Source organism: Pogoniulus pusillus, chromosome 20, assembly GCF_015220805.1.
Source record: "Pogoniulus pusillus isolate bPogPus1 chromosome 20, bPogPus1.pri, whole genome shotgun sequence".
NCBI lineage: Eukaryota > Metazoa > Chordata > Aves > Piciformes > Lybiidae > Pogoniulus > Pogoniulus pusillus.
Window position 1 is genome coordinate 9,168,043 of NC_087283.1, and position 13,225 is coordinate 9,181,267.

At 45.2% G+C, this 13,225-nt stretch overlaps 1 protein-coding gene across 1 annotated transcript in view; it reads right to left on the bottom strand.

The window, feature by feature from the left end:
• Positions 1–1,527: 1,527 nt before the first annotated feature.
• Positions 1,528–13,225, bottom strand: part of ZCCHC14 (zinc finger CCHC-type containing 14) — a 57,858-nt gene continuing 46,160 nt past the window's right edge. The window contains exons 6-13 of the mRNA XM_064160077.1: positions 10,597–10,691; positions 10,450–10,504; positions 8,485–8,758; positions 7,158–7,249; positions 5,781–5,908; positions 4,713–4,853; positions 3,161–4,633; positions 1,528–2,607 (exon numbers count right to left, since the gene is read on the bottom strand). Of these exons, the coding sequence (XP_064016147.1) occupies positions 2,552–2,607; positions 3,161–4,633; positions 4,713–4,853; positions 5,781–5,908; positions 7,158–7,249; positions 8,485–8,758; positions 10,450–10,504; positions 10,597–10,691 (2,314 nt within the window). The 3' untranslated portion in view covers positions 1,528–2,551. The remainder of the gene's footprint in view (positions 2,608–3,160; positions 4,634–4,712; positions 4,854–5,780; positions 5,909–7,157; positions 7,250–8,484; positions 8,759–10,449; positions 10,505–10,596; positions 10,692–13,225) is intronic.

The following is a 13,225-nucleotide window of genomic DNA, read 5'->3' on the forward strand; positions in this document are numbered from 1 at the left end:
CTGAACGTCAACTTACTCTAAAACCAGACTTAGTTAAAAACAGTACCTAAAAGTACACATAAGCCACTTGAAGAAACATCAGTCTGAACTTGACCCAAAGGAAATGATCCCAAAGGAAGCTCTGCAGACAGGAATGGAACAGTTTGCTGAACAGAAGTTCAGGTTTACAGTCCTTTTGTTACGCTTTCAACTCTCTGATAAATACCAGATGAGATTCTGCCCAGCTCTGGGCACCAGAACAAAATACAACAGGTACAGGCAATTATTGTTGGTTGTTTTTTTTTGCTGTTGATTTTTGTTCTTTGAGAGGGTTTTTAACACTTGCATGTGTGTGTAATTACAATTGAAATACAACTCAGTTTTTAAACATTGGTTTTAAAAAGTGGGAAAAAAAACCCCCACCTCTAACTGTTAAGGTTTGGCCATCAGCACATGTTCCAGGCCGTAAGAGAGCCCCTCTGAAGCTGCACATCGTAAACATCATCACTGAAAAGTGGGTGTTGGGACAGATTGTTCCTACCAGTGTCTCAAGCTCATTAAGGCAAAGTAAATTGCATTGTCGGTTTTCATCACTTTAGTGTTGTGGGTCTGAAGGTTGTTGCAGGCTGAAGCACGGCTGAGGTCCCTCCAACACAGGCAGAATAAAGGGGGTGTGAGCTGGCCTGAGAATACACAAATCTGGTTTAGTGTTCTTTGCACAGGAACAAAAAAAGGTGGGGTTTTAATAATGCAAATTTTACATGTTGATTTCCACAAAGCCAAACTTGCTATGGGCTGCAGATCACTACCTGGACCTAGGTTGGGTTTGGGCCATCCTGTGTCACTGTGTCTCCCCGGCGAGGCTGACAGCCATCCACTGAGGGTGAAGGATGGCTCAGAACTTCTGTCTGCTATAAACAAGGCCCAGGAAGGTCTGGACTGTCAAGCCACTGCATTACTTCACCTCACACCGGCATTTGCTAAAGCCACATCTCCTCAGGACAGCTCTGCACCACTTCCAAACCTCCTTGTTGGGCACAACTTCCCTCACTTCCCAGCCAAAGTCAGCTGCGCTTCTACCAATCCTGCTCACCCTGGTGTGGTTTAAGCTGGGGTAAGAAATACCTCCACCTGTAAACAAGGCTTCAGACTTTAAAGGTGTCTTCCAAATTATGGTATGCAAACACCTCTGTGTCAGACATTTTAAAGAGAAGGCCTCACCCATTTAACGCCATCAGGTTCCTGGGGTGAGCCACGAGGAATAGGATCTTCTTTCAACCAGGCAGGACCAAACTGTTTCAAATCAGCGGTTGGAGATTTGTTTGGATTCCTCTCAAGTCCCAATTTAGATATGTCACCCACAAATTCTGTATGCTACGTAGTTAACACCAAAGCTAGTCATCTACAATCTACTGCAACGAAGGAGGCTGACAATAAATCCTTCAAAGTCTTGATAATAATGAAGTTTACTACCTTTAACATGTTTGACTTCTACCACTTCTGAATCCTGTAGCAAAAGCCTCAGGGTAGGAGTCAGGGTTGTTGTTCTTTTCTTTTTTTTTTTTTTTTTTTTTTTATATAAAGTAAAGCAAAAGCTTACAAACTCTGCTGCCAGAGTTCTGGAAGTGGGGAGGGAGAGGGTTAGGATGGTTTAAAACTCATTTACAAAAGCAGAATAATAAGGTTTCTGTGAAAGAGACCTATATACAGTAAGAGGACATAAAGGTCGTTTCATGTATTACAGGAAAATATCCTTGAAGCCTTTTATGACTCTGGAGTCTCTGGGACTTGGACCCTTAGAAAACTGAGTTTATTCCACTGCTGGGAACCCAGCACTATCTAGTAATAAGTGAGACAATGAAGCACAAGTTTGTTTCCAGAAGGAAGGGAAACTGCTGTGTGTGTTCTTTCGGGAGGGAAAGCAGAGACTGACTTAAGGTTTGTGTTGTCTAGTTAAGTCCCGTAGCCTGCTGGTGCCAATTGTTAGAGAGTTGGAACTTCTTTGCCTCTTGCACTGGTCTCAGAGTGACACTGTCTGCTAAAAGTGCAGAAAGCTTGAAGAGTTTTACATTCTTCTGTAGTGCAATCCTTAAAAATCCCAGAGATTAGTGCCTGATCACTTTTGAAAAAAAGTAGACATTTTACCTAGCCCAGGGGTGCCAAAGTCCTTCTGGCGAACGGCCGCTTCCACCTCAGAATGTAGCTGCCCTGGAGTCAGACCTTTCACCTCACAAAGTTCACATATGGCAACATTCTCCAGCAAAACAAAGTAAAATACATCAGATGTTGTACTTGCAACTGAAAACGCAGCTGGCCAGCTCCACCATCCACCTAGTCCGCACCGGTCCGATGACACGTAGTCAGAAGTTCCAGCAACGAGATCCAAGCTTGAATTTGGCAATCAAAATGGGTTTGATGCACCCCTAAGCTAGATTTCCTACCTAGTCTAATAAAGTAAAGCACCTTTGGATTAAAAAATACATTAAGCTTAACAGCAACTGGACGTCTCAGTTTTGTGTTTCGATCTCCTTGTATCTCCATGGCTTACAGCATTTTCTTGCCGGATAAAATATCAGTCTGTGGAGTCGAGACTTTCGGAGGGAGGGGCATACTTCAGCCTAAACGTACCTGGGGGAGAGGAAGCAGAAGAATTGAGCATCATCGACCTTTTCACACCTGTTATGCCTCAGAACTTTAAAGCAAGCAGCTTCTTGTCTTTGCAAGGCAATATTACACACCCCAGGGAACCACAGTTTGGGTTGGAAAAGACCTGTAAGGTCATCGAGTCCAACCGGTATGGTATACAGGCTTGCAGCACCACGGTGGAGCTGCAGAAGAGGATGATGTGCAGCTAGCAGAATGAAAAATCAAAGCACAGCAGAAGTCACCAGTTCAGATGTGGTTTTAGGGCTGGGCAAAATTCATTTGGGATTGTTGAAATGGAAAGGAACTGCACTGCACAACAGAACCACGGAATCAAAGAATCACTGAGGCTGGAGTGGACCAACTGCTCACCCAGAGCTCACGATCCCACCACTCCTGCTAAGCCACTACCACTAAACCATGTCCCTCAGCACCACGTCCACGTGTCTTTTCAACCCCTCCAGGAGCAGTGACTCCACCACCTCCCTGGGCAGCCTAAGCCACATCCCACACCAGTCCCTCCTCCTGCTTTTTGTACCTTGTCGATTGAAATCCATGGGAGGCTGTTTGCAGTCCTGAGCTCTGTGCCCGCTGGCCCCACAGTTGTAACAGGAGAGATTCCCATTTTTTTTGTGGCTGGAACCGTTGCTGTTTCCCATCATTCCCTGTGCCTGATACACCCCTGCTGTCCCTGCCATAAAGTTCTGCATGGGTGGTACCGCAAACGTGGACTGCCCTGCCATGACGGAGTCGGGCGCGATGCCACTGTTGTAGGCGGTGTGGACCACAGGGAAGGTGGTGCTGCTGTTGTACTGCTGCGTGTTGATGTAGCCGTTGCTACACAAAGGGTTGAAGGGCAGAAACGGGAAGGTAAACATTGAAGGTCCTGAAAAGGGGTGTTGGAAATAGTTGGCGTAGCTGACGGTCATGCCGCTCGAACCGCAGTTCCCGCTGCACCCGCAGGAGCTGCACACCATGCACCCGGGTGGCTGCGGCTGCTGCTGCTGGTGGTGATGGTGGTGGTGGTTCTGGTTTGGTACTGGGATGCTCCCCGCGGATCCACTACTGCTGCTGCTGCTGCTACTGCTGCTGCTGCTACTGCTGTAGAAGTTGTTCTCGGCAACAGAGGAGAGCGTGGGGCTGGAGCTGGGCGCAGGGCAGCTGGGCAAGTTGGCCATGGTGGCAAAGGAGGTGGAGGGGTGGCTGCTGGAGGAGGCAGCGTTGCTGTTGTTCGCACAGAAGCTGCCTTGCATGGGCGCCACTGGCACGCTGCTCATTGCAGAAAAGGCAACTTTGGTGTTGGCTGTGTAGAGAGCAGTCCGGGGGTTGATTATTGCAGGGGACACTGTTATTTGCATATTACTGGAGCAGGAAGTCTGCCCAGCAATGGCAGAATCAGTAGGAAGAGATGAAGACACCAGGAGTTTGATGGGTGGACGAGCCACGTGGAAGACTGTGCTGGATGTTACAGTGGCAGCAGTGCTGGTCTCTACAATTAATCCTGGCTGCTGAGCTGTTTTCATCACTCTATCTAGACTCGAGGCATGCACGACTTTAGTTCGGGGACCAAAGTTAATAGTAGATGTGGGAGAGCTGCTCTCAGCAGCCCCTGACAGCACTTGCAAGGGCTGGTGGGGAGAAGACGCAGACATGACATCCACCACTGCATTTCCAAAGCTCTTTTCCATTTTTATGCTGCCCCTAGGTCCAGAGGAAACTTTATTCCTTTCTTCTAAAGATAAAAGAGAATGCATAGAGGATGAAAGTAGCTTCATGTCTGCATTGCCACGCTCTGATTTATGCACTGAATTTAGCATCCGAATGGGGGTGATGTGAGTAGAGGTTGCTGACATCATCTGCATGGGCAGAGAGTGGTGGCCAGACGGATTGGAACCTGCATCGTTTTGCACTGGTAAGACCTGAGCTGTGGGTCTGGCAGAGCTGGAAGTGAAGTGATTCAGTAACATCACTGGTTTCTCCTTTTCTGAGCCGTCCAAGTGAATCTCCAAACCTGGGGACAGAAACATCTGTAAACACAATTGCTTCACCAGACAAAAATGGGCAGGTACCCTCTGCTTGGTTCTGCTTACGTCTCTCGTTCTCCTCGGCGCTGTCCGAGCTCTCCTCCCTTGTCTGGATCCCCATGGGGCTGGAAGAGGAGCTGGAGTACTCAGAAGAGCTGCCCTCCCGGGGCAGTGGGTGGGCTGGCTGATCCACATCCACCCGCAGCTCTGCAAGGACAGGGTGAGTGAGCAGTCAGGGAGAGCAAACAAGAATGTCAACACCTACTAGGCAGGACCTAATTACAGCTGCCTCATGGTACCATCCAACACATGGTAATGCTCTAGATTTAGAGGGACACCTTGGCTAAGCAGCAAGAGTTTGGAGGTGTAATGCTGGCTGACCACCTCTTCATAGTGCAGCACTATGAAGAGGAAACTACTTTTTATTGCACTCCTACTACTTTTTGATTGCTGGCTGTTAAGCCAATGACATTTTGGAAGCTAAAGCTTACAACAGGTTGGTGAAAAAGCAATGCAAGAATGAGTCTGCTCCTGTGCAAGGATGAGATTGGACTAGATGACATGTACTCGGCACTGGCAAGGGCTCACTTTGAATCCTGCGTTCAGTTTTAGGACCCTCAGTCCAAGAAGGACATTCAGGTGCTGGAGTGGGTCCAGAGTGGGACACTGAAGCTGGTGAAGAGTCTGGAGAACAGGTCTTGTAAGGAGCATCTGAGGGAACTGGGATTATTTAGTCTGGAGAAGACTGAGGGCAGACCTCATTGCTCTCTACAGCTCCCTGAGAGGAGGCTGGAGCCAGGTGGGAGTCAGTCTATACTCCCTAGGAACGAGTGATAGGACAAGAGGAAATGGTTTCATGTTGGGGAAGTTTTGGTTTGGACATTAGCAAAAATTTCTTCACTGAAAGAATGGTCAGGCATTGGAACAGGCTGCCCAGGCAGGTACTGGATTCACCATCCTGGCAGACATTCAAAGAAACATCTAGACATGGCACTCTGGGACAGGGTTTCACAGCCACAGTGGTTGACAGTTAGACTCAATGATCTTAAAAGTCTTTTCCAACCAAAGTGCTTCTCTGGTTCTATGACATTCAGCCCTAAGAGCACAGCAGTGTCCTTAGCATCTCTTTCTTACCTGCAGCATGGTTGCCACGGATGGTCTGGATAGGCCCTACGTGGGTGGTAGGGGGAACCCTGGCCACACCGCTGCTGGTCACCGCTGAAGGGGTTGTGGAGTTTAGGCACCGTTTCTCTGATTTCTCTCTGTAGAGTGATGGAGAAATGCTAGGGTGAAACAGAAACTGGCAGAAGTGCAACAAGATAATCAATTTCTGAATGAAACTGCAGCAGACACAGCCCACTAAATCCACTAAATGTCAATCCCCTCACTTCAGATGGGAACATTTGGAAATCACATCAGTCCTGCCCATAGCTTTGTGCCAGCAGTTACATTTGGACTATGTGCCATCTGATTACAATGTTAATGCTCTTATTTGTACAAGGTAAATCACCCCAGTGATAGGACAAGGGGTAATGGCTTCAAATTGGAAGAAGCTAGAAGACATTAGGAAGAAATTCTACCCCATGAGGGTGGTGAGGCGCTGGAACAGGTTGCCCCAGAGAAGCTGTGGAGGCTCCAAGCCTGAAAGTATGCAAAGCAAGGTTGGATGGGGCTTTGAGCAAGTTGGTCTAGTAGGTGGTGTCACTGGCCATGGTAAGGGGCTTGGAAGTAGATGGTCTCTAAAGTCCCTTCCAATCAAAAGCACTCTATGATTCTGTAATCACCAACAGGTGATGAATTTCTCTCACCCATTCTCTAAGCTTGTCCCAAATCTGGCCATGCACACCAAATCCAAAGAGAAGCCAAATGCAGTTCAAAGTTTTAATTTTGTAAATTTAAATTGCTTCAAAATAAACATCTCCTCCTAAGCGAAGATAAAACACAGAGAACAACCTGTTGCATCAGTTTCCTCAAAGGGATACCAAGAGCTGGGTGTTTTTGTATCACCCTCACCACATAAAGCTGTGATCTTCCTGAGAGCAGGGTTACCTGCAAGAGCTTTGTCTGTCTGTGGTTTGCCCCCATACAACATCAGAAGTCCAGACCCTGCATCCCAGCTCCAGTAGTCAGCAAAGGACTGAGGAGCTGCAGCTGCCACTGCTGGCTTGGGCCACTACAGAGGTTCTCAAAGGAGCTGTGCTCCATCCATACAAAATGGAAGTAAAAAACCTGGCAAGTCTGATGAAGCAAAAGTCTCGTTTGGCATCCTGGGTTGTACACCTGCTCTGCAACACCTATTACACAAGTGAAACCAGTAAGTACTAAGTATTACCCAGTAAGCCTTTGTTTCAAGAGCTTTTCAAAGCAACTGATACAGCTGGAGAGGAAGTGAGACAAATACTACCTACATTTACATGTGAGAATCCTGCTTGGTTTATGGTTGGAAAGCAAAGACCTTTGTAGAACTTGCATTAACTATCTCATGACCTTCCTTCCCCCTCCTTCACTTACTTCTCCAACTCTAGCTGGGTCTTGAGCTTCTTCTTTGCTCCCATGGTGAGTGATTCAAACTTATTCAGATCTTCCTCAGTAAGACTCAGGAACTTGTAAAGGGAAAAAAGAAATGTGCTGAGGTTTACAGCCTCTTTTTCAGCAAAGATCAGTTCTGAGGAGCAACCTAAGAGCCATTTCTTAAACATATGTTAACTCAAAGAAATTGTCTACTCCAGTTTTAAATTATAGAGTCAAAGTAGAATCAAAGTGTGAGGCACTGGCATGGGAGAGAGAATGTCTGTAGATTAAATTTAATTAGGTCTGTGCCTGTATTAACTATTCACAAGGAAGATAAAGTCATTCATGTACATATTAAACCAGAACTTTGTGCTCAGTTTAAGGATTCTCTTAAATCATTCTAGTGGTGTCTTTTAACTCAGGAATCAATGTGCTGTCATTGCTTTGATTGGAAAACATCCTCCAAAATTACATTTTATAATGAAGTATAGAGTTTGGAAATACAGACATTTATAACATACTGTAGAGAAAATTCCAGCCAGCAAAGTATGCATAATAAATCCATGCTTTTTAAAAAGCACACCAGAATAGTAAATGGTTTTGCTGTCTTATTACAGGAAAAAAAAAGTGTTTCCCCTCGTATAATGAACAAACTCGAATGAGAAGACTGGTAACAGAGGATAAATAAACACATCCAACATCCTACCACCAGCACAGAGCCATCCCACTTCAGACCCGGCCCAACCAAGGCATTTATTCCACTGGAGGGCGTTCAAGGCTCAAAGACAATTCAGAGGACAGGGACTTGGAGATGGAGCTGGGTAAATGCTGTTAAAAGTATTCTACTCAGATCAAATCCAGCACACACAGGTAGCATTCCTGACTCTTGCTATGCAAGTGTGCGATTTTACTTCCACAAGAACTACTCCAGAACACAAACCTTTCGCAGTCATTTGCATGTTCATGCGGCACAGGATAATGTTTTGTGTCAGAAGTCTCTGTGAATCTAGTTTTTTTAAAACAAGGATGACCAAATCTTTAGGGAGAGAAATAAGTCAAGAAGCACAAACAAAACTAAACCAAAAAAAACCCAAATCAATAAATTTCAGTTATCTACTGTACAGAGAGCCCAAGCAGAACTCCCAAGACAGCATGTAGGTTGGATTTTAAGCATTCAGTGAAGAATTCTGAAGCAGGCAGCAGCTGTCAAATAGCCCAGGCCCAGGACACAGCACAGATTGAAACAGAAACAAATTTCATCCAGATATTATGGCTTCCAGAGAGTGCAAACTTCCCATCTCCAATAACTTCAGATCCACTGCCCTACCTTCTCCATTGTGAGCTGCTTGAAGACAGGGTAGTATTTGTGCAACCGCAGTTTCCTGAGCCAGTCTAAGATCCCATTTTGCTCCTGTGTCTGAGGGGTCTGTGGACTGGAAGACATTAACATGGGTGAAGAAGAAGTGTCCATCTGGGTGCGATAGGCCAGCGACGAGCCAGTGCCTCCCGCGTGGGAACAGTGGGGCAGTGCAACAGGAGCAGCAGCTGAGTGCTGGACATGGTTCTGAGAAGACTGAATGCCAGCCACGCCACAGACAGGTCTGCAAAAGAGCAACATCGTTTGGTTTAGCACACTGAATCTGTGCCACCCCCAGAGGGCAGCTACTACGGTCATGCAAACCTACCACATTCAGGATTTCTGGTAAAACCTGCTCTGTTTGGTCCAAGTCACAGATTGATGCTTACAGCACAATCAACTCAGGGCAGTTTGTGCCAAATGATAAGCCTAATCTTCACCTTAAGCAGAGGTTTCTTCCTATAATCACATATAATCCCATTGGAATGGGCTGCCCAGGGAGGTGCTGGAGGCACCGTCCCTGGAGGTGTTCAAGAAAAGCCTGGATGAGGCACTTAGTGCTATGGTCTGGTTGACTGGATAGGGCTGGGTGCTAGGTTGTACTGGATGATCTTGGAGGTCTCTTCCAAGCTGGTTGATTCTATGATTCTATAATAAATGATCTACTACTTCTCTGTGACTTAAAAAAAGTTTGGAGAGAATGGCTGTGATTAAGCTTTCCATTGTTAAAAAGAAGAAAAGAAGCCCAAATATAACCCTGGGGACATTTAGTTTTTACATGTAGGGGCAAAATAAACCCTAATATTGGTTCCTTGCAGGAGTCTGGGGTTTGCTGAAGAAAATGAAACTTGCCTCTGAAGAAGTTCTGAGTTTGTTAAATCCTAACAAAAGGTAAGGAAATTTCTTTCCTGCTTTCCCCACAGCTGTTTCTATCTGCCTTGGAAGAGGTTTTCTCTGGAGGGAAAAAACAACTTGCTTCAAGGAAACATTAAAATATGCTGTAGAGAGGAAAAAAACCTTTCAGTGATGCACTCTTTGCCCAGAAACATGACCAGATCTGTGCCTACAATTTGGACAATTGTTATTCCTTTGAAGTTTCTGATCAAGACTATGATGACTTCACAAAGCTATCATCCATCACCACAGCTCAGCACTGAAGTGCTAATGCCAACAGCTAGCCATAGCTTCAAATACTTTGACAAATTCTGCTTAAAATGGGTGTTTAAAGCTTTTACTGCCAGCAGGAGCACTACAGCTGTCTCATCTCCTATAGAATTCTAGTCAAAAAGTTTCTCCTGAACTCTCTCTTGGACATTTCTTAGGACAAAAGAGCCATGAGGTGAAAGGACAAAAGACTTTTGTCATAATGCTAGGAAGTTTGGTCTGATGGTAATTACATTTGTTTTCTTTTCTTTCTGAAGATGAATTCTATCTTTCATTTGCACTAATCATATCATATTCTGTCTTGCAAACTGACAGTTATCTCAATTTTGTCTAGTAGGTGTCACTCCCATGGCAGTGAGCTGGAGCTAGATGATCTTTAAGGTCCTTTCCAATCCAAACCATTCTATGACAGTGTATTTTGCTGTCTTTTCCATCAGCTCACTGCAAAACTTTGCTTCAAGCAATCACCTACACTGAGCTTTTACAGTTACTATCATATCCTGTGTTTATTATTTCAAGATGTGTTCTTAAGGAATGCAAACAATGAACAAATGACAACACAAGAAATGGCAGCAGTACCTTACACCACTATTCTCACCACTTCTCTGTCCTGAGCAGACCACACACTAAGGTTAGAATGCCTTAAAACCTTCTATGGATGAAAATGGAAGCACAGAGGCAGACAAATCCCCCATGGGCAGACAGATCATGACCTATGGAATGGAGCTGTACAACTACCCAGCACAAATACAAACAGAATGAATACTTCACCTTCCAGATGTTCCCAGCGTAGTTCCTACTTTATAAAGGGAGGGGTTGCCAGAATCTAGAGGGAGGGAAGAGAAGTTACACAAAGCACCAGTTTAGGAAACGTACAGCAATATGAACATTTCATTTTTAAGCTTTATTTAAACTTACTTGAACTCTGAAGTTGCTGTGAAGGAGATGAAGTGCTGAAGAACTTTCTAACGTGGTCATTTTTCACCACATGGGAAGGTAACGGTGCCAGGTACCTGTGGGTACATCAAAGACAAAGCAAATCCCCCCCAGTTCTGTTAGATTTGATTTGCAGCTGCCTTTGTAAGCAGGATGATATATATGACATTTTGAAGTGAATTTGAGATTTGGAAATGAAAACATCAAAGACTTTTCAAATTAATGACACTGCAATGATGCACCAAGGGAGCCATGAAGCATATGGATATTCCTCTCCTTAATACTGCTTCAATACATGCAACCATGGTGGTGCTTCCCCTCTGCTTAGTTCAATTTAGCAACACTGAACACTTGGTAAGGGCAGAAAATGTCCAAATAGAAACTTGAAACTTTCCTTTTAAATTCATGATCTTGAAGACCATACAATATAGATCTGTTATTGAATCTTCTCCTCTTCAAGATAAACAGCAGATGCAGAGTCTGGCAGTGCAGGGAGAAAAAAAAGGCTGTAAAGCTTATGTCAAGTTTTCCCTGGGATTGCTGTGCCTCTTTTGGAGGAAAAATGGCAATTCCTAAAACTTTGCAATGTATAAATGTGTTCTGTCAACAGGACTAAACTTCTCGTGCAGCCCTTTTGCCAAATCTTCTGCAGATCTGAACATGTATCAAAAGTGGGTTTAGAAAGAGGGCAAGTTGAACAGATCATTGTCATTCTGAAAAAGCCTTTGAGTAAAAAGAATTCCACTGTACACACACAAACAGATTCTTGGCTTGCTGGGGGTTAGAAGGGACCTCTGGGGATCATCTAGCCCAAGCTCCCTGCTAAAGCAGGGTCACCCACAGCAGACTGCACAGGATCTCAGTGTCCAGGCGGGTTTGGAATCTCTCCAGAGCAGGAGACTCTGCAAACATTCTGGGTGGTCTACTCAGGGCTCCAGTGCCCTCCCAGCAAAGAAGTTTCTCCTCAGGTTCAGGTGCTACTGATGAGCATTGATCAGATCCCCTCTCAGTCTGCTCTTCTCCAGATTAAATAGCCCCAAGTCTCTCAGCCTTTCTTCCTCAGAGAGATGCTCCAGACCCCTCAGCATCTGCATAGCCTCTGCTAGACTCTCTACAGTAGTTCACTGTCTCTCTTGAACTGGGGAGGCCAGAACTAGACACAGCTCTCCAGATGTGCCTTCAGTAGAGCAGAGTAAAGGGGCAGGAGAACTTCCCATGACTTGCTGGCCACACTGTTCTTAATGCACCCCAGGAGACAATTGGCCTTCTTGGCCAAGAGGGCACATTGCCGACTCATGGGCAGTATTGTCCACCAGTGCTCTCAGAGCTCTGCAGAGCTGTTCTCCAACAGGTCAACCCTTACCTATACTGGTAAAGGGAGTTACTCCTACCCAAGTCATAGAATCATTTCCATTGGGAAAGACCTCTGAGATCAAGTCCAACCACCATGGCCATTAAACCCATGTCTTGGAGTGTCATGTCTACACATTTTTTGAGCACTTACAGGGTGGTGACTCTACCACCTCCCTGGGCAGCTTGTTCTAATGTCTGACTACTCTTTCAGTAAAGAAACTTTTGCTAATATCCAATCCAAACCTCCCCTGGCACCACTCGAGGCCACCATTTTCTCTCAGCCACCAATGAAGACGCTGACCAAGACTGGGCCAAGCTCTGACCACTGGGAATCATCACATGCTTTCCACCTTGAAAAATCATGGCTCATATTTGAATCTGAATCAATTCAAGTGTGAATCTTCCAAATATGTAGCACTTGAGAGCAGAGCTCTTCTCTGCTCCACAGGCACAACCATTGCTGTGTAAACGCTGATTGCTGCTCCATTAACCTAGATTTGTAGACTGTTGCTAGCTAAACAGCAGCCACCAGCATTCTCTCTCTCAGCCTCCCTAATTCTTCTCCATAGCCTGTGATCCTGAAAGCACACAAAGGCCTGTTTGAAATGTTAACAGTATTTGCCATGAAAAATAATCCAGGCGTGCACCTGCTGGCTCTGCCTATGGAAAACCAACATCCACTGCAGCTCTGCTAATGGTGGACAAAAGCCCATCTGGATCTGGGGAAAACAGACATTTGGCAGAAGCTCTAATCCAGGTTTATTAGTATTTTAAAAGCTCATTTCAGACTTTGTAGATACAGACAGCAGTGGCTGAAAATAATTGAAGCCCTTCAAATTTTCCTAGCAAAACTCTTTTGGTATTTAGAAAGAGCAACTCTGACTTGCCACAGATGATGAGGTTTAACGTAACTATTTTATATTGCTATCCTATATGTTGAGATATATTCTATTAGAAATATTTATATATATATGTACACACAATGCAATATAATTGATTTCCATTTCTATTGCAACAAGTGTGAAGCTCACCAAGTCCAACCATTCTGCTTAGTCTGGTGCCAAACCATGTCCCTCAGCGCCAATCCTCTGCAGCTTTTAAACCCTTCCAGGCATGGGGATTCAGCCTCCTCACTGGCGAGCCTGTTCCAGTGTCTGAGAACCTTTCAGTGAAGAAGTCTGATCTAATGCCCAACCTAAATCTCCCCTGGTGCAGCTTGAGGCCATCTCCTCTTGCCCTATCACTCATTACTAAGGAG